This window comes from Mytilus californianus, unplaced genomic scaffold (assembly GCF_021869535.1).
Source record: "Mytilus californianus isolate M0D057914Y unplaced genomic scaffold, xbMytCali1.0.p SCAF_1, whole genome shotgun sequence".
Classification (NCBI taxonomy): domain Eukaryota; kingdom Metazoa; phylum Mollusca; class Bivalvia; order Mytilida; family Mytilidae; genus Mytilus; species Mytilus californianus.
In genome coordinates, this window is record NW_026262581.1 from 103,422,090 (window position 1) to 103,442,344 (window position 20,255).

The 20,255-nt window shown below is 32.3% G+C and overlaps 1 protein-coding gene and 1 long non-coding RNA gene across 2 annotated transcripts; one reads left to right on the forward strand and one right to left on the reverse strand.

Moving 5' to 3' along the window:
* The first annotated feature begins 3,575 nt into the window (after positions 1-3,575).
* LOC127728446 (uncharacterized) lies at positions 3,576-7,263 on the forward strand. The gene is made up of 2 exons (XR_007994129.1): positions 3,576-4,194; positions 6,756-7,263. It is a non-coding gene; the product is annotated as an uncharacterized LOC127728446 (long non-coding RNA).
* Positions 7,264-13,137: 5,874 nt separating this feature from the next.
* On the reverse strand, positions 13,138-19,629 carry LOC127728469 (uncharacterized). Its single transcript, XM_052235867.1, has 2 exons — positions 17,004-19,629; positions 13,138-14,913 (listed from the first exon to the last, which is right to left on the reverse strand). The coding sequence occupies exon 2, from the start codon at positions 14,909-14,911 to the stop codon at positions 13,253-13,255; it is 1,659 nt and encodes a 552-aa protein (XP_052091827.1). The 5' UTR covers positions 14,912-14,913; positions 17,004-19,629; the 3' UTR covers positions 13,138-13,252.
* Between the last annotated feature and the right edge of the window lie 626 nt (positions 19,630-20,255).

Below are 20,255 nucleotides of genomic sequence, written 5' to 3' on the forward strand. Positions count from 1 at the left end.
TGTGTCTGTCCGTATCACATTTCTATCACATTTTCTAATCAGCTGCTATTCAGTATATGGTGCAAGCTCCATATTGATACCTTTACCATATGCCACATTTTCAAATTCTTCACATGTCTACATTCTGTTTACTCCATACATGTATATTCTTAACATTGATGCATCTCTAAGAAAATTTGTTTAGTAAGAGTTTGTTTATTCTGTGCATTGATGCATACATTCAAAATTATAGAATTATTACGAGAAAACTTGCATAGCTTAGTATCAACAAGACACTTCAAAGTCAAATTTATATTAAGTCATCAAGAATGAGAAAACTGAGGGTCTTATCTCAACATCTTCAAAACCATCAATAATGAGAAAAATTTCTTATATCACCATCTTCAAAGTAGTCAATAATAAGAAAACTTTCATATTTCAGCATCTTCACAGCTGTCAATAATGAGAAAACTTTCTTAGATCATTATCTTCAAAGCCGTCAATAATGAGAAAACCTTCTTAATTCTGCATTGTCAAAGCCGTCAATACAGAGAACTCTTTCTTGTTTCAGCATCTTCAAAGTCTTCAATAATGAGAAACTTTCTTATCTCAGCATCTTCAAAGTCATCATTAATAAGAAAACTCTCTTATCTCAGCATCTTCAAAGCCATCAATAATAAGAAAACACTCTTATTTCAGCATCTTCAAAGTCGTCAATAATGAGAAAACTTTCTTATATCTGCATCAACAAAATTAAAGTCATCAATAATGAAAAAACTTTCTTATCTCAGCATCTTATAAGACTTCAGTAATGAGAATACCTTCTTATCTCAGCATTTTCAAAGTCGTGAATAATGAGAAAACTTTTTTTTTTTCGGATTCTTGAAAGTAGTCAATAATGAGTAAACTTTCTTATCTCAACATCTTCGAAGCCGTTAATAAGTAGAAAACTTTCTTATTTCGGATTCTTTAAATCGTCAATAATGAGAAAACTTTCGTATCTCATCATCTTTTAAGCCATCAATAATGAGAAAACGTTCTTATCTCAGCATCTTCAGAGCCGCCAATAATGAGAAAACGTTCTTATCTCAATATCTTCAAAGTTGTCAATAATGAGAAAATTTTCTTATCTTAGAATCTTTAAAGCCGTCAATACTGAGAAATCTTTCTGAATACAGTATTATCAAAACCGTCAATAATGAGAAAACTTTCTTATTTCGGATTCTTCAAAGCCGGCAATAATGAGAAAACTTTCGTATCTCAACATCTTCAAAGACGTAAATTATGAGAAAACATTCTTATCTCAGCATCTTCAAAGCCATTTATAATGAGAAAACTTTCTTATCTCAACGTGTTCAAAGCCGCCAATAATGAGAAATCTTTTTCTTATGATTCTTGAAAGTTGTAAAATATGAGAAAACTTTCTTATTTAACATCCTCAAAGACGTCAATAATGAGAAAACATTCTTATCTTAGAATCTTCAAAGTCATCAATAATGAGTAAACTTTCTTATCTCAACATCTTCAAAGCCGTCAATAATTAGAAAATTTTCTTATTGCGGATTCTTCAAATCGTCAATAATGAGAAAACTTTCGTATCTCATCATCTTTTAAGCCATCAATAATGAGAAAACGTTCTTATCTCAGCATCTTCAAAGCCGCCAATAATGAGAAAACTTTCTTATCTTAATATCTTGAAAGTAGTAAATAATTAGAAACTTTCATATTTCTGATTCTTGAAAGTCGTTAATAATGAGAAAACGTCCTTATCTCAATATCTTGAAAGTCGTCAGTAATGGGATTTTTTTTTTTATCTTAGAATCTTTAAAGCCGTCAATACTGAGAAATCTTTCTGAATACAGTATTATCAAAACCGTCAATAATGAGAAAACTTTCTTATTTCGGATTCTTCAAAGCCGTCAATAATGAGAAAACTTTCTTATTTCGGATTCTTCAAAGCCGTCAATAATGAGAAAACTTTCTTATATCAATATCTTCAAAGTCGTCAATAATGAGAAAACTTTCTTATCTAAGCATCTTCAAAGCCGTCAATAATGAGAAAACTTTCTTAAATTAATACTTCAAAGCCGTCAATAATGAGAAAACTTTCTTGTCTCAGCATCTTCAAAGCCATCAAAAATGAAAAAAAGTTTCTTATCTCAGCATCTTCAAAGCCGTCAAAAATGAGAAAAGTTTCTTATCTCAGTATCTTCAAAGCCGCCAATAATAAGAACACTTTCTTATCTTGATCTTCAAAGTTGTCAATAATGAAATATCTTTCTTATCGCCGAATCTCCAAAGCCGTCAATAGTGAGAAAACTTTCTTAATACAGTATCTTCAAAACCGTTATGATGAGAAAACTTTCTCGTCTCAGTATCTATTTTTTGTTGCTTAATAATTTTGTTTAAATCAATCTGATAGAAACCAGTAGCGTAGCTTCCATTGAATCAGTGATGCAACTTCCTCACTAAATTTTGACCAATAAAAATAGAAAGATAAAATGTACAATGTTATTCCGTGGTATAGGGTATAGATGGTTCTCAACATTTGACTTCTCTTCCCTTTACTCAGTATTCCTCATTCTGATTAGCATATTCGACAGATTGAAAGAAGATTTTAAATAGAAAGGGGCAAATAAACAAAAATCTTGATTTAGGCAGGAACAAATCAAACTTTGTAAAAAAAAACTACTCTGATTCTAACAAGAAGTTTGTGAATCTGACATCATGAGCCTGTAATTCCGTGGTTGTTTGTCATGTTTGTTTCTCGCCTATGTTTTGTCATAAATCATGTCGTTGGTTTTCTCGTTTGAAATGTTTCATTTTGTTTTATCGTTGAACTTTGCTAACATCCACGTCAATAAGACCACATCACATCTCCGTATTTGTTTAACCATGAAAATGCCCTATTATTTATTTACAACATGTTTGTTACTTTGATGGTTGTGTTTTTCAATAGACAGATCTAGAGTTGACCTTCCTATGAGGACCAATTGCTCTCCTTTTCTCACTGACCTTTTCCTTCCTTCATAATTCACCATCTCCCAGTGACGAATGGGACATATATATAATGTATCTGAATTTTTTTATAGAAATACAGCTTAATCTTGGAATGGTTTGTTTTTTTATGCGTTTTGATTCATTTGGGTTTTTTTTATGTTTTGGTTGTATTTAATGTTTGTGTGTGTGTTTTGATATAGCATTCTCTATTTTTACTTCATTTTAGTAATTATAAATATTTCGTGTATAGATTTTGGAGGAACAAACGAATATACTTTTATCACCAATGATACTCTATTTCACGTTTTGCCTTAACTAACAACTAGAAGAAGGAACTAGAACGTTATGGAAATTAAAATGTACGAAATGTATGTATGAAAATAAAACAATGACTATGAAAATCTCTCCCATGATGAACTGTAAACGAATGTTTAGAACTAATAGAATCTTATTTTTCCAAAACATAGAAGGAACTAGAATGTCTGTTTTCAATATTCATAAACTGATATGCAGTTGGATTACTTTTTTGGAATCAAGTTTCTATAAATGATCATATATTCGAGAAGGAAACTTGATTTTGCTATTGACTACGGAGAAATGGGTATCATGTAGTTGTTTTATTCTATACAAGAACATGGTCTTGGGGGTCTTGGAAATAAACGACGTCACAAAGTATATAAAAACATTATGAATCAGTTCGATACGATATCTTATCTTCAGTTTATTTATTTGTACATAAATATAACCCAATTATCTATAACAATAGCAGCCAATGAATGGTTAAACTTTTTTTTAACCACGTGACTGTTAACTTTTTATTACTTAAGGGTATTTAAAAGAACTTTAAATTGCGGATTTTGTTTATGCTTTCTATATTTAGTGGGATCTTTACGGGGCAAAGATATTTTGTGTTTCTTCTTGTGGACAAATCAAAATAAATACAAACTAATGTTGCTGGACATGAAAATGGAAAAGTCAAAGTCAGAGATTAACATTACAACTGATTCGGAATCTGAGAGTAGTGAAGATGATGCATATGAAGCAAATATAGAATTTTCTAATGCATGTAGACATTATTATTTATCGCGACTTGAAGCAACTGAAAGTTTTAAGAAGGACCTAAAGAAAGAAGACACGGTAAAGAAATCTATTTCACCGAGGCAACGACGAAGGTCGACAATAGACGATAAAATGGAAACACTCAGATCAGAAATGGTAAGATTTAAATATTGGATTGTTCCTCAAAATAATGTCTATACTATGACGGTTGGTCGATTCCTCTTAGCCAAAGCTCAAGGGCTTTTCTAATAATTCTGCTGTTCACTTTGCAAAATGAAAGTCACGAAAAAATATGACAGCGAAATAATTTATAAAATTATTTTACTAGCACGATTGGCCAGAGATAAAACGCTTCTCTAACAATTCTGCTGTTCACTTTGCAAACTGAAAGCCACGTAAAATTCTGACAGCGAAATGATTAATAAAAAAAGTGAATTTTTATAAAAGCTAATTGTATATTGAAAACCCCTGTCATTTGCTTTTATTACAAGTTTTTATTCAAAGGTTATCACAAACGAAACTTTCTAAAACGGATTATTAACAAATGAAATTAAATAAAACTAATAAATCAGATTCTGGGAGCATTTGTATTGACAAATGTTATTATCCTTATCAGGGTGCTTACTCAGCGGTATTGCTAATGAATTTTAATATTGAGTGAATTTCTGTTGCTTAATCAAATGCGTGTTATTTCCTTATTCATTGCTCCGTCATACCATGTATCGGAAAAGGAAGTTTCTGAGGCATATTTTAATTGTTGCTACATGTTATTTTATTTCTATATTTTTCTCATACTTCTACGATTTAAATCCGCTTCAAGTATTTGACAGATCAGATTGTCACACGTTACCGTGAAAAGGCTAGTAATTTTTCGTAATTCAAGGATAAGATTGAGTTAATGATCCGAAAGTTTCGTCATTTTACGCACATTATCCCAGACATTATCCTAATCCGATTGTTTAGGTTAATATACTATCAGAAGTTATTACCATGTAAACACTAAAATCGCATTAACTTAGTCCACCTCACATGTTTTAATTAACTTTTTTGTTAAGACAAAATTCCACCTGGATGATAAGTGAGAACGAATTTCTACAGATGTTTTATTTTCTACAGAAATTATATTTCACACCACCTGCGTCATATAATTGATCTCTAAACGATGACACGAGCTCGTTAAAATATCTATTTCTCGAAAACATCACTTGTAACAATAAAATAACTAAAAATAAAGTCAACATCCTTATGGTCATCACCTTTCGTGTGCTTGCTGATATTCTAATTCATTAAGTAAGTAAGAAAATTATTGGTTATGGTGGCATGTATAATAAACAACGTCTCATATGCAGATATGTTTTAAAAAAATATCATACACCCGACCGGTTAGATCTACAAGTCACTTTCAAAATCATTAAAAAAACGTATTTAATTTGCTCACGGATTTTTCGAAAAAATTAGCTAAATTTTAAATAACTTGTGCATGATAATAATAAAAGTAAAAACTAGATTTAAAAGTTGAATGTTATGCCCAATTAAATAAATTGTTTATAGTTTAATGAAAAGAGAAAAAATATAATTCAGAATCAGAAAATATTTCGGATTAATTATGCGGTAAACTTTTTGATTTAAAATTAAAAAAAAAAATTAAAAGTCTCTTCGTGTAAATATAAGGGTTCTAGACACTTTTCGGAGATACTCTGTGGGTGATAAAAAGCTTGAAGCTTATGCTTCAACCCCTTAAATTCCCAGATAATATATGTTTATCACGCAAAATAGATTTTATCATTTGAAAGGATTTTATTTAAGTATGAAAGTAAGTTACTAGTAAAAGTCGGTTTAGTACACGTATCAAAACCCTTTAGATAACGAGAATATTGGAATAAAACTGTTTTGCATGTGTTCCGCTTAAAAAAATAACGTGAACATAATACATGCAGCAAAAAAAACCCAGTAATTAAATCAGACCATGGGACGTAGAAATGTTTTTCAATCGTTGGCTTCAATCTTACTTGAAAAGGGAATTAACAGTATATTTCTAAAAACACAATGATGATCTTGTTAACCCTTTACCTGATTTATCACAAAGGACATAACTTTATTGTTCATACAATGCTTTTAAAATAAAATCCAGTACATTCTATCTAAAAACAAAGATTCGTCAACACGTTTGTGTCTTGTCATAACTGTCATCAAAATATGAATAAGAACACCGAAACTTTAAAAAGAGAGATAAAGCATGAACCGCAAATTTTAGTGATATGCACATTTGAAAAGAGTTCTGAAATTTAAAACCAGAAAATCGTACGAAATATCAATAATCATAAACAAAAATGTGAAACAAAATATATGTCTTTTGTTTTAGCGAAGACAATTAGTCTATGTCTGGTCAAACATTGTAAATAAATCACTGTATTTAAGTTTGCTACAATAGTATAATAATATAGCAGAAAGAACAAAGGCAAACGGCAAGACATGCATGTATCAAAAGCAAAAGATGAACTGTTTAGTCATTATCCCTGTTTTGACCAAATAAACGTCAGTTAGTGCACGTGTTTATTATTGCGCAGTATTTGTGGGAAAAGTAAACTAAAGTAACTGACTAACTGACTTACCGACTAACTAGTCCATAGTTACTAACTAACTTACCAACTAACAAAATAGATTAATAAAAGTTTGACATCTGTTGTCTTATTTATAATTTTGATCTTTTATTTCAGGCATCGCTAATGGACCAGGATGTGTCTTTGATGAAACAATTATTAACACTAAACGAGACAATTAACGAAATCAAACAAGGTCGTTTGTCGTCGTCAAGTAAAGGATCCGTAAGTTCCCGCGGCTTTGTTAGTGGAAGTGATTGGTCTGTTTCAGAAATGTCAATCTCACCAAATGACGAACCCACTTCATCTAAGTTAACAGGATATGTACCAACGCACCCGCATAATTCCAGTAATGCCAGTGTAGAAAGAACAAAGGATATGCCAATCTGTAAAGAAGACAAAAAACAAATAAGTTTGACAGATTTGTGGAAAATGCGAACACAGACATCTTTGACCTCTAACGATTCGGGTTATGTGGAAGACCCCAATAACCTGCTTCAGACCGAAGTTTAAATTTAGTCATGTAAACTCAATTTTAAGAGATGGTGCTAATTCAAAGTGCAATATTTAAAAAAAAAACTTTTTTTTTAAAGTTTTTTTTTACATAAAATATTTAAATAAGAAATGGATTTTATGTTTGCATACTCGAAGAGCTTGGGGGGAAAAGTGTTAAACCACTTCGGCTTGGACATTAGGGAAATCTATATAATCTCTTGATTTGTTGTCGTCAGTTTGCAGTCTCATTGACGTTCATGCAACAACTTTTTTTGCTCACCTGACTCGAACGTCAAGTGATATTTTCTCATCACTTAGCGTCCGTCGTCCGTCAACTTTTACAGAAATCTTCCCTGAAACTAGTAAGCCAATAGAAACCAAACTTTGCCACAATCATTATTGGGGTATCTAGTTTAAAAAAATATGTCTGATAATCCCGTCTGTCAACCAACATGGCCGACATTGCTAAAAATAGAACATGACGGTAAAATGCAAGTTTTGTCTATTATCTTGAAAACCGCTTTAGAGAAAATCTTGCAGAAATGTTCAAAATGTTAAGATCTTCCTACTGCCCATTTACATAAAACGTGTTGGACGACTTCATAAAGGATTTATTGTGCTTAAATGACGAGTTCTATATATACAAAAAAAATAATAATTTTTGGCTTCTACCTTGAAAGCTATCATAGATAGAGAGAAACTTAACTGGGCAAAAATGATCAACAAAGACAAATAAGTTTAATTCCCAAAATCGTCAGTTGACTCCGTATAGAGGTTGTTGCCCTTCAATGAGTATTGTTTACCTTCTTTTTTTTGTGTTATTGTCTATAATTTTAAAAACTATAAGAAAAACAGAGAAACTTTAAATGCCTGGAAAAATAAAAAATACAAGATATGCAATTAGTCAACATGGCCCAAATCGTCAGTTAACTTCTTATAAGAGTTATTTAACTTTAATGATGATTTTATCATATTTTGGCATTTTTTTTCCCGGAAACTTTGGTGAATAAAGAAAGATTGTAAACAGCAAACATGATCAGCAAGACAAGATCTACAAATAGGCATATATAGCCGAAATTGTCAGTCGACTCGTTATTGTCCTTAAATGGTGATGTTTACCTTTTTTCATTTTGGATTAAAACTTTAAAAGATTGTGAGAACAGTTAAAAAAAAAAAACCCGACCGTGCGAGTCCTTCATGGGTAGTCAATGTCGTTAAACACCCCCTAGTAGTAGTTAACAGTAAAAATGATCATCGAATACACAATCAATAAAAAAAAGATATTTTAGTCATTTATTATATTCTAGTCAACAATGTTAGAGAGTGGCCATTGCTTAAGATGCACATTGGTCCAGGTATGCGACACATGCTCCTTGGAGCCTCTTGTTATATGGTTTAGAGAAAGTCGAAGAGAGAAAGGAGCTATCCCAACGATCCAGTCCGTGCTATTGTAATCACTTTGCGTCCTTCGTCCCGCTTCGTAAATTAACTTTTACAAACATCTTCTCCCCTAGAACTACTTGACAATCGTAACAAAAGTTAGCCACAACCATTCTTAGAGTATCTAGTTTACGATTTTTACCGTCATTTTTTTTCCTAGTATCCCAAACACTTTAATAAAATAGATTGAAGACATTTTAAAGAGCGAAAAGGATCATGTGGACAAGATCTATAAATGTGTCGACTGGTCGTTCTTTTATTTGACTCCTCATTGGAATTATTGTCCTTCAATAACGATTTTTTTTTACCAATTTTTGCGTTGTGTTGACGAAAATTTATGTAAATAGTTGCAATGGGAAACCGTAAACAGAACAAATATATCAGCAAAACAAGATCTACAAATAAGTTAAAACGACGGAAATCTTCAATCAACTCCTTAATGGATTTTTTTTGTGCGTTTTTGGCAAAAACTATAGTAGATACGAGGGAAATTGTAAGGTCAAATGATCAACAAGACAATAAATACAAATGGGTGTAATCATAAAAACTAAAATATGTAGGGAGAAACTTTAAACAGTTAAAATTATCAGCTTAACAAAATTTTACAAATAAGTCATAAACGAGATCGTTATAGGTATTGCCGTTCAATGACCGTTTGTTTTCAACAACAAACAACTGACGAAAATATGTGTTAGTTGTTTTTGTACCTCGTACCGATCTTTTAAGTTAAGCCAAATGATACTGATTTTTACAGTTTATGTTGTGCTGTTACACCACCGTCCCAGATTAGGGGAGGGTTAAGCGCTCATAAACATGTTTAAGACCGCCTCATTTTTTATGCTCCTGTCCTAAGTTATGAGTCTGTAGTTCAGAGTTGTTTTTTGTAAAATGGTTTGATATAAATTAGGCCGTTAGTTTTCTCGTTTGAACCTGTTTCACTTTTGTGTCGAGGCCTTTTTATAGCCGACTATACGGTATGGGTCATGTTTGAACTTTGTAGATTTTATCTTGCATATGGCAAGCCGTTTTACTATTTATTCGAACCTCAAGATATCTCATATAATATATAAGATATCTTATATAATATATAAGATATCTCATATAATATATAAGATATTTCATATAATATAAGATATCTTATATAATCTAGTTGTTATAAGATATCTTATATATTATATAAGATATAAGATATCTTATAATTTTTATAAGATATCTTATAAAGTATATAAGATATCTTATATAGTTTATAAGATATTTCATATAGTTTATAAGATATCTCATATAATTTATAAGATATATTATAAAGAAAATTGTATGAGATATCTTATAAATTATATAAGATATCTTATAAACTATATAAGATATCTTATAACCTATATAAGATATCTTATATACTATATGAGATATTTTATAAATTTATGAGATATCTTGAAGTTAGAATAAATAGTAAAACGGTTTGCCATACTTGCAAGCAATTTAACTGCTAAAATTTCTGTGTCTACTTAATTTCATAATGATAGCTAAAAAATGGTGAAAATGGTTAAAAGTATTAATTTAATGAGTCGACTAACATATCAGTCATGAATACCAGTCTAACTGATCGTCATTGCTAAACATAACTACTCTGAACATCTATTACTATTTAAAGATAATAACAAAACAAAATAAGAAATAGGCTTATTTATGATGATAATTTTGGCTGTTTTTAGATTTTCTCTATATAAATAAGGAGATGTGGTATGATTGTCAATGAGACAACAATCATCCAATGTTCAAATGAAGTGGATGTAAGCAATTATAGGCAACCGTACGGCCTTCAACAATAAACAAAACCATAAATTATAGTCGACTACTGCCCTTTCCTGGATCTTGATATCTATATCTTTAACGGGAAGCTTAATACCAAAATTTACGATAAAAGAGATGATTTTTCAGTTCCTATTGTTAATTATCCATTTTTATATGGCGATGTTCCCTTGTCACCATCTTATGGGTCGGGTTGTTATCTCTTTGACACATTACCCATTTCCATTCTCAATTTTATAAATGCCCCGACATGAAAAATACGAACAATTCAATTGAGAAAACTAACGGCCTAATTTATAACAAAATTTACGAAAAACAAATATGGCAGACATGAACCAACTACAACCACTGAACTACAGGCTCCTGACTTGGGACAGACACATATAGACTGTGGCGGGGTTAAGCATGTTTGAAGGCGTCAATCCCTCCTCCCTTTTAGCCTATTTGACTGTTGTAAATGAAAAAACTTAATGGTATTTCGAAATTTCTTTTTGTAGCCAACTCGAATCTAAACACTTTTGACAAAAGACATCAGCTTGTATGAAAATTTGAAAGAAATTGATCAAACTGTGGAAATCAAATGATATACTTCCATAATCTAACCTAGTTATTTCTATAGGAAGGAATGTAAGGCAAATACTAAATTTTGAAAGGATCAGACCACACAATTTGAAAAGTTGCGAATAATGTCTTTCGATGTCAATGATATTCATTTTTTGTAAATTATCAATGAGTTGTTAAAAAAGAAATATTAAGATAATTTGTTATGGTTAGTAATTCCATTCTAGACCAAGTAAAAATCAGGATAAATAACAATAATGGGTGTCATCACCAGTCATAATAGAACAAAGCCGATGGCCGACTTACATTGTGTTAACTCATACTTGCTTGCATGTGACTGACAAGCTTAACAAAAATAGATATATAACATATCTCGATAATAGTAACCTATATCTTCTCGACTGAATTTATAAGAATAGGCATATTTTATAGCTACCAAGCCCATTTTGTTATTAATTTCGATTAGACAAGTTTTATCTGGAAATGAAAGTAAGGGTTTTCTTCAATACGTTTTGAATACTTGGAATTCTTTAATCCATAACGCCGAACAAAAATATGATAATCTATTTTAAACAGATCAGTGATTTTACTCTACGTATTCCTGTATTTTTTTCTGGTGTATAAGGCAACCATTGCCGCCAAAATCACGTGTAGTGGCCTTCTTTAGTGACTTGTTTAGTGGCCGTTGTTTGTGTGCATGTACTGTAGTATCAATTTTGTGATATTATGCAGCGATTTACGTCAAACTTAAACAAGAATATCCAAAAACCAACTTAGTCATCTAAAAATAAATACATAATCCCCAAAAATGAAAGAGACTTGATTGATTGTAAGTGTTTCTCTCCACCTATTGTACTTGTTGCAGTTCATTCAAAATTCTGAGCCTATTGCAATTTGTTATATAATCTCATACTGTTTAACTGGTCCAAAATTTTAGCCAAATGATGTAGAAGAACCAGAATCAAGTCATCAAAAATACAGTGATAAAATAAAGCATATCAATCTAATTATTTCAAAATAATACTACATAATACTACATTAAAATATAGAACTCTGATTTCGTTATCTCCAGTCAGAGTTCTATATTCTAATTAGATTGTAAAGCATAAGTATAATGCTATGAGACTTGAATTCCACTTCAATATTTCTACGAAAGTGTATCAACACCTATATTTATTGTATTAAGTCACTTTGCACTTTGGTGACTAACTGTAGTTCTTCTGCTACAGTTGATTAAAAGCTCTGACCAGTCGAATTGTTAATCTGATATAACAGATTGCAATTGGATCAGAATTTGAAAGGACGGCAATAGGTGGAGAGAGAAAACTTACAGTAACACAGTCAGTTAAATCGTAAGAAGGCACACAAATAACTCTTATGGTCCTTATAGGTTTAACACGTATCAGACCTGCAAACTATTTGAAAATAATACTACATTAAACATTGCTCAGTTTTCTTTTCGAAACGAGATGTTTTCCACGTTTGTGTTTTGCTTACATCTCCCCATCCCGATTGTTTGAACCAACATTGACATAATGTACATATCTAGGTCGAATCAAAATAGGGAGGACTATATAAGAATAACCTCGGCATGCACGTCAGCAGTCATTTCTCGGGTTAAAACCATACAGCAAGATTATTATTTCGTTCAGATTAAGGTAGAGAATGGCCGTCTGCCAAAAAAAGGATAGCCACAGAAGGGAGGATTTAGAGTTTGTCCACACACGGAAAGAAGGTTCAGTGGAGCTAGTCAAGACTAGGAGGGAATATTTAATAAGAATAAGCGCTCATCCATCGCTGAAGATTAATGTTCGTCGTATACCTACGACTAATTTCACCTCGTTCGTCCGTCTGTCCCGCTTCAGGTTAAAATTTTGGTCAAGGTAGTTTTTGATGAAGTTGAAGTCCAATCAACTTGAAACTTAGTACACATGTTCCCTATGATATGATCTTTCTACTTTTAATGCCAAATTAGCGTTTTGACCCCAATTTCACGGTCCACTGAACATAGAAAATGATAGTGCGAGTTGGGCATCCGTGTACTATGGACACATTCTTGTTTAAAGTTGTATTCACATTCATGCCTATTTTCATTTAGTGTTCGTGTGCATTGGTTGGTTGGACAATGGTGTCTCATTGATGTATTCACCATATCTGTTTTGACTCATAAATAAAACTAAAAAGGTAAATGCAATCACAAAGTTGAGAAATTTATCAATATTTTCTTATATTGAGTCAACAATAACATATAAATGAAGTAATTAAACATGTGTCAACAAAAAAACAAAAATTAAATACTAGTACATGAAACTTCACTCAAGTCTGAAAGTTTCAATAGATCGTAAATGGTTGTTAATAACTAACAGGGCATGTGAAAGTCCGTAATGGTTGATACTAATGGACAAATCCTGTGGTTCTCTGATACCATCATCTTCTGTCAGAATAATTTCTTGTGCCTTACCATCTTTTGAAATCTTGTGTACGTTCTTGGACCCGGCGATGAATAAATTATCATTTTCATCAAGTGCTACACCTCTCGGGTCGTTTATGTATGGACTACTGCAGTACAACCTCTGGGCTCCTTCTGGTTCAATGCAGTTGATCTCATGATTATTCGTGTTAGTCCAGAACATGCGACCTGAATGATTGTACGTCAAATATCGAGGAAAGAATCTCAATACAACTCTGATCAACTTTTTACCTTCTTTGTCAATAACAGTTATTGCTTTAATGTCATGCGCAACTGCAATACACTTTTCAAAACAGGCAACTGCAACGCATTTTTCATTTGGTACTGATATATACGGTTCTCTTTTATATAGTGTGAGGTCAATGGGTTGCACACCACGCTCGTTTGCAGCAACTACCGCGCATTTGTCGTCGAATACAGCAACATCCAATGGAATATACTGCATTTTTAGTTTACGGAGCTCGCGTCCATCAGTATTACAAATAAGTAAGTTTTCGTCATTGTAACTACAAAGCATGATCTTGTTGTCAGGAAGAAAACACCCCCTTTTGACTTCTATATCAGGTCCTAGCCGAGATGTATCAAACTTATGGGTTGGAACATTAAGTGGCGGCTGTAACTCCTGCAAACGTTGACGAAGTCTCCTAAGCTTGAACAGTCCAGTGGCATTGGTTTCCCTCACAAATAACTTACCTAGTTCGGGTAATATAGCCTTTATGTTGTCAGCAATATCGGTCGGTTGGAATTCTAGGTCGAGTTTGATGTTATCCCATTGGACATCTCGTATCTTGTTCTCTTCATTTGTATATTTTGGTTCTAAAGTTTTGACAACAGTGAACATATGGACATCTGTGGCACTATCTTTCAAGTTCTCTAAATCATTCTCCCATGTTTCTAAAGTTTTGTTGGCATGCGCTAGATCTCCCCGGCCGTGTTGAACCTTGGTTATACTTTCTGTGTGTTTTGCCTCTAAAGTACTCTTCAGTTCTTCTTCTATTCTGTTAAGGTGTGTGTTTAATTTTAATCGCATTCGTTTGATTTCATTTGAAATCAATTCTTTTTGTTCGTTTAATGTAGTAGTATTTGCATCCTTAGTTCGCAGAATTTCTATGATGATCTCTCGCAGCTCCTTTATTTTTGCCTCCAGGTCGCCCAGAGCAGACCCATATTTGACACCACTTGATGCTTTATCAATGGTTATAACGTCAACACAGTCTTTGTGGCTCTCTGGTAAACAGGCAGCGCATAACAACTGATTGTGTATTTTACAGAAAAACGTTAATTTTTGACGTTCGTGCACTTTACACGTGTCGGATATTCTTAATATGGAAGAACTGACACCCTCGACCTTCTGTAATCGGACTACTTTGTGTCTTTTTGTTAATGTAGTTTTGCAGTGGATTGTTGCGCAATCATCACATAATGATTCGGTACAATCTGAACACCAATGTTCTGCTTCCACTTTATCGTCACAACAAGCACAGAAGTACTGTTCCGACATATCTGTAAATAAATGATATAATATTGAAAATCAAGGAGATATTTTCTGCAACGAAAAGTGCCTACTTAAAAATGCTTTCCTGGATCTTAATATCTATATCTTTAACGGGAAGCTTAATACCAAAATTTATGATAAAAGAGATGATTTTTCATTTCCTATTGTTAATTATCCATTTTTAGATGGTGACGTTCCCTTGTCACCATCTTATGGTGTTTATAATATATCTCAACTTGTTCGATTCGCTCGTGTATGTAACAACGTATTTGATTTCAACGAAAGAAATCTCTGTATTAATGAAAAATTATTACACCAGGGTTTTCGATATCACAAACTAGTCAAAACATTTACTAAATTTTATCATCGGTACAAGGACATCATTCGTAAATATAAATCAACATGCAGACATCTTATACGTTCAGGTATTTCACATCCAATATTTTATGGTAATATTCTTTACAAAGCACAAAAATGTCGGCATTCACCTCAAAAGCTAACCAAACCTTTAAACAGACTTATTCGGAAGGGATATAGTTACGATACTGTTGTCAGGTCATTAAGGATTGCATATTTTGGTATTAATATTGATTCACTCATAGGGTCTTTGCATCGGAAATAAACACATTTATTCTAAAACCAGTTGTTGGCATGATACGGGTTATGTTCTTCTCATATATTTTATGATGCTATGATACTAAACCCCTAACGGGAGGGATTGTACTTGATTTTCATATGATGAAGACATAATCTTTCAATCAGTTTAATTGAGGTCTGGAGCTGGCATGTCAGTAACTGCTAGTAGTCCTTTGTTAATTTATGTATCATTGTCATTTTGCTTAGTTTCTTTTGTTACCTATTTTGACATCGGACTCGGACTTCTTTTAAACTGAGTTTTACTGTGCGTATTGCTTTGTGTTTCTGTATTCTACATTGGCTAGAGGTATAGGGGGAGGGTTGAGATCTCACAAACATGTTTAACCCCGCCGCATTTTTGCGCCTGTCCCAAGTCAGGAGCCTCTGGCCTTTGTTAGTCTTGTATGTTTTTTTAATTTTAGTTCATTTATATGTTTTGGAGTTTAGTGTGACGTCCATTTTTACTGAACTAGTACACAATATTATTTAGGGACCAGCTGAGGACCACCTCCGGGTGCGGGATTTTCTCGCTGCGTTGAAGACCCATTGGTGACCTTCGGCTGTTGTCTGCTCTTTGGTAGGGTTGTTGTCTCTTTGACATATTCCCCATTTCCATTCTCAATTTTATTATATTTTTTTTATTATTCACGAGTGGTTGATTAATGATTGCTTAACATCCAGTGGCAAATATTTCATGCATTCTCATGATGAGACGCCTCCACGAAGACTTTGGCTAAAACAGTTAGTCCTAAACATTTAGGTATATCCTACTGGCGATCAATTTTTGCAGTAATAATTTGTTTTTGTGATACATGCCCCAGTCTGCTTTGAATGTCGAATCTGATATATAGCATAAAGATTTTCGGCGTCTCGTTTCTAAATGATTCCTAAATGCAAAGACAAAAAATAGTTTACGTGGTGTCTCAGTATATCTTTTGTTTAATTCTTGTTGATGTTTTCGTTTACTTATTATAGAAGAATCGAAGAGATTTGTATCTTAAAATTAGGAGAATCGAAAAAAAAAACTTTGCGATGCCAAACATTTTATTACGTATCAATGTGTTAAATGAAAATAACTATGCCCTTAATTCAAACCCAAAAAGTCACTTCATCGTATTTTTTAGTCCTAATATACATTATATTTAAACAACCCGAGCAGATGGGATGAGATACCCCGCGAAAATAACCCGCTATACGGTATTATTTTAGTTCTGGAGAAATATTTATCGGGATTTCCTCCTGCTATCCACTTGTTTGAGATAGTATTTCATAGTTGACTGCTTCGAACCCGAAGTTACGGTTAATACGTTCTCAAAATCAATATGTATAAATATATTAATTTGTGTACAATTTTTTCAATGCGAAGCGTATTTAGTCTGATGAAAATGCCACAATACCTGACCATTGAATTTGTATGATGCACTTATATAAAAATTTCGAAATAAATTAACAATAAACTTACTTTTTCCTAATTTTTGTTTCTCCTGTCTTGAAATCACATTTCACACCCTATTAGTTCAAAATAGAGACAGTGTCAGTTTTCAATATTTTCGCCTACTATTTGTTACATTTCATTAAGAATTAACGATTTGGAAACTTTTTCTTTGTGTAACAGTCAACAATATATATACAATGTAGTCTATAATTTTGATCCAACTTCTGATAAAACAAATTATAGAATCCATTTCTATAAGTATGTAAAGGGACGTTTTCCACTTGAAACTCATTGCTTCACAAATTCATATATTAAATACAGGTCAAGCAGGTCACTACCTTCCCTTTTAAGTACAAAACTTTTGGATAGCATGATGATTTAATATAAATATTTATAATACGACGATGGAAGTTAAAGGAACCGTTGAAATAAAAACAAACAGTCATGGAAACCTTGTTTAAACTCAATTAAGATTATTCAATTGTTGTTTGATTAACGTCCAGTGACAAATATTTCACACATTTTCAGGACATGAACAAATGAAATAATATAGGATGAGGGGTATAAGAGCCATCATTTGGCAAGAGAAATTGCAATAGTAAAATTCTTCAGTTATTGCAAAAAATATGTTGGGGTTTTTTTTGTTATAGAATTTGACCACATTATCTTTACTTCTTAAATGTCGCTGTCATAAACATAAGACAAAAAATGACAAGTTTACATACTTTAGGGAATTGCATCAGCATATCGTGCATAACTTGATGTATTTTTTGCACAAAGCTGTTGCCTTTATCTAAATACAAAGAAATATCAAATACAATGTGTTTTGCCATTTTAATTTTTTTTTGGCTCAAATGGAATTAAGGACTCAAATCAAATATGCAAGACAAGGTTCAGAAGTACTGATATATGACAGGTTAATGCTTTGAAAACAAGAATAATCTGATAGGTTTACAGTACTTATAAAAAGTAAGGAGATGTGGTATGATTGCCTATGAAACAACTATCAATAAAGACCAAAGGCCAGAGATGTGAATAATAGCAGACACCATACGGTTTCAGCAATAAGTAAAACCCTCTCTGTATACAAAAGGCCCAGTATGGCAAAATGTGAAACGATTCAAAAGAGGAAACCAAATGCCTGATTTATACTACAATTGTTACAAAGAACTAAAATAAATATGGCACGAAGACAGCGACCAAAGCTAACCACTAAAACAAATAACAAAAGGCACAGAGTACCGATCTAAGAGTAGACACAGTTAGTAAACTTACTAAAAGCAGTTCAAAACCCATTTTCAACAACAAAAATCATGTTCTCCCATACTAAAATTTCAATCAGAACACCTCTAACATATTTAGTTATTTTGTTTATTTTTTTTTTAATCCAAGAGGCATAGTCATACCATCTCTTTAATAAGACATAATGTTTAGTATGAAGAGCAGGAAATTGGGACTAGAAAAATAGTTTTTTTTTTGGGGTATTGACATAAATGTTGCATGCAAAATCTCTTAGCACAAAGCATTTATTTAGATTAAGTGTTGTTATATGAACATTATATAATATACAAGTAGTCTGAGAAATTCAATCTTTTTAGGGATACTGCCACACTCCCCTAGATGCATCCTTACAAAAGTTATATGATTAAAAGTCACTTAGTATCTGAAATCTGAACTTATACTTGTACATAAAATGCAATTTATAAGTCAGCAAAGGGAAGATTCAAAGTCAGAGTGACCTTTTTTTTAAAGCAACTGTACTCAACCGTCAATATATGCTTCCAACGACTTCAGGCCAGTTGGTAGATGAGAACTAAATTGGATGTAAATTTTGTATGAGTGATGAAGCTTAAAACATGAATAAATGGCATTGAACTGTAAAATATTTGTCATTTGATTGATTGTTGTTTGCTTTACGTCCAGTGGCAAATATTTCATGCATATAAAGGATGAAAACAAACAAACAATCAATACAAAAGGTAGATCCTGCAATAGGTGGCTAGGATGAAGGAAGGGAAATTAGGAATACCACTGGAAAATATGTGTATATTGAATAGGGACAGAAATTAAACGTTACACTAGGTCACCAACCAAACCCCCCACCCCCCTCTAATTCTTAGTTCAATTTGGAGAACTGGCTTCAGATGCACACAAGCATGGGATACTGAATTGGACACTTAGGATATTTCAATAGCCCCATCACTCAACTTCATTCAGGGTACCTAAAAAAACTGCACCAAACCTCAAACAATCATTTAATCCCTAATTTGCATATGGCTGTTGAAATGATAGATAAGTGCTGCCTCATTCGTTTATTTTTATTTTAGGGATTTTACTTGCACACATCTACTGTATATTCCCTTTTTTCTCCATCCAATATAGTTGTGCACTAGGTGTTTATGTATCAAACACTATAAACTCACCCAATTTATGCTAGAAGTTTCAACATTGGTATATAAAGTTTTATGCACATTAAAATTAAATTATAGATTTAATTATTTGTTTATGTCCTCTGGTTTAGTTTAGCATGAGTGAAGGTCTATCATTTAATGTCTATCCAATGAATAATACATTGTAATTTATACAAGAGCTGACACAATAATGTGTCTTGTAGGCTGCAATATTCTAATTATTTGAATAGGAAAAAAAAACTAAATAAACTGCTTCGCTGAGCGCAGCTGGATACGCCCGCAGAGGTCCAACCCTGAACAGTTGGGGCAAAAAAAGACACAATATTCAAGCTTGATACAGGTCTCAATTTGGATTGTAATTAAATATTTGACATATTATAGGTTTTCTGAATAAATCTAGTCAAAGAACTTGAAATTGGTTATATGAATTGAATTTATATTCAATTAAAGATATCTTGCTGTTGTGTAATACACTGTGCTGTTGCGCAATACTTAGTAAATCTGTTTTCAGACTATAAACAAATAAAGTTCAATTAATTCTCAATGTCATATTAGAAATTTATGAAAATCAAAAGGGAGCTTACATCAATAGATATAAACAATTTACCAAAGTTTCATGAGAATTGCTGACAGCATTTTTGAGTTATTGTCCGAAAACTGGAAAATCCCCCCTTTTTTAATGAATAAAACCCCCATAACTCAGAAATGTAAAATGTAAATTTTATAAAATTCTAAAGTGAGCTTACATCAATAGATATAAACAATTCACCAAAGTTTCATAAGAACTGCTGAAAGCATTTTGGAGTTTTTGTCCAAAAACTGGAAAATCCCCCTTTTTTTATGAATAAAATCCTGTAACTCGGAAACG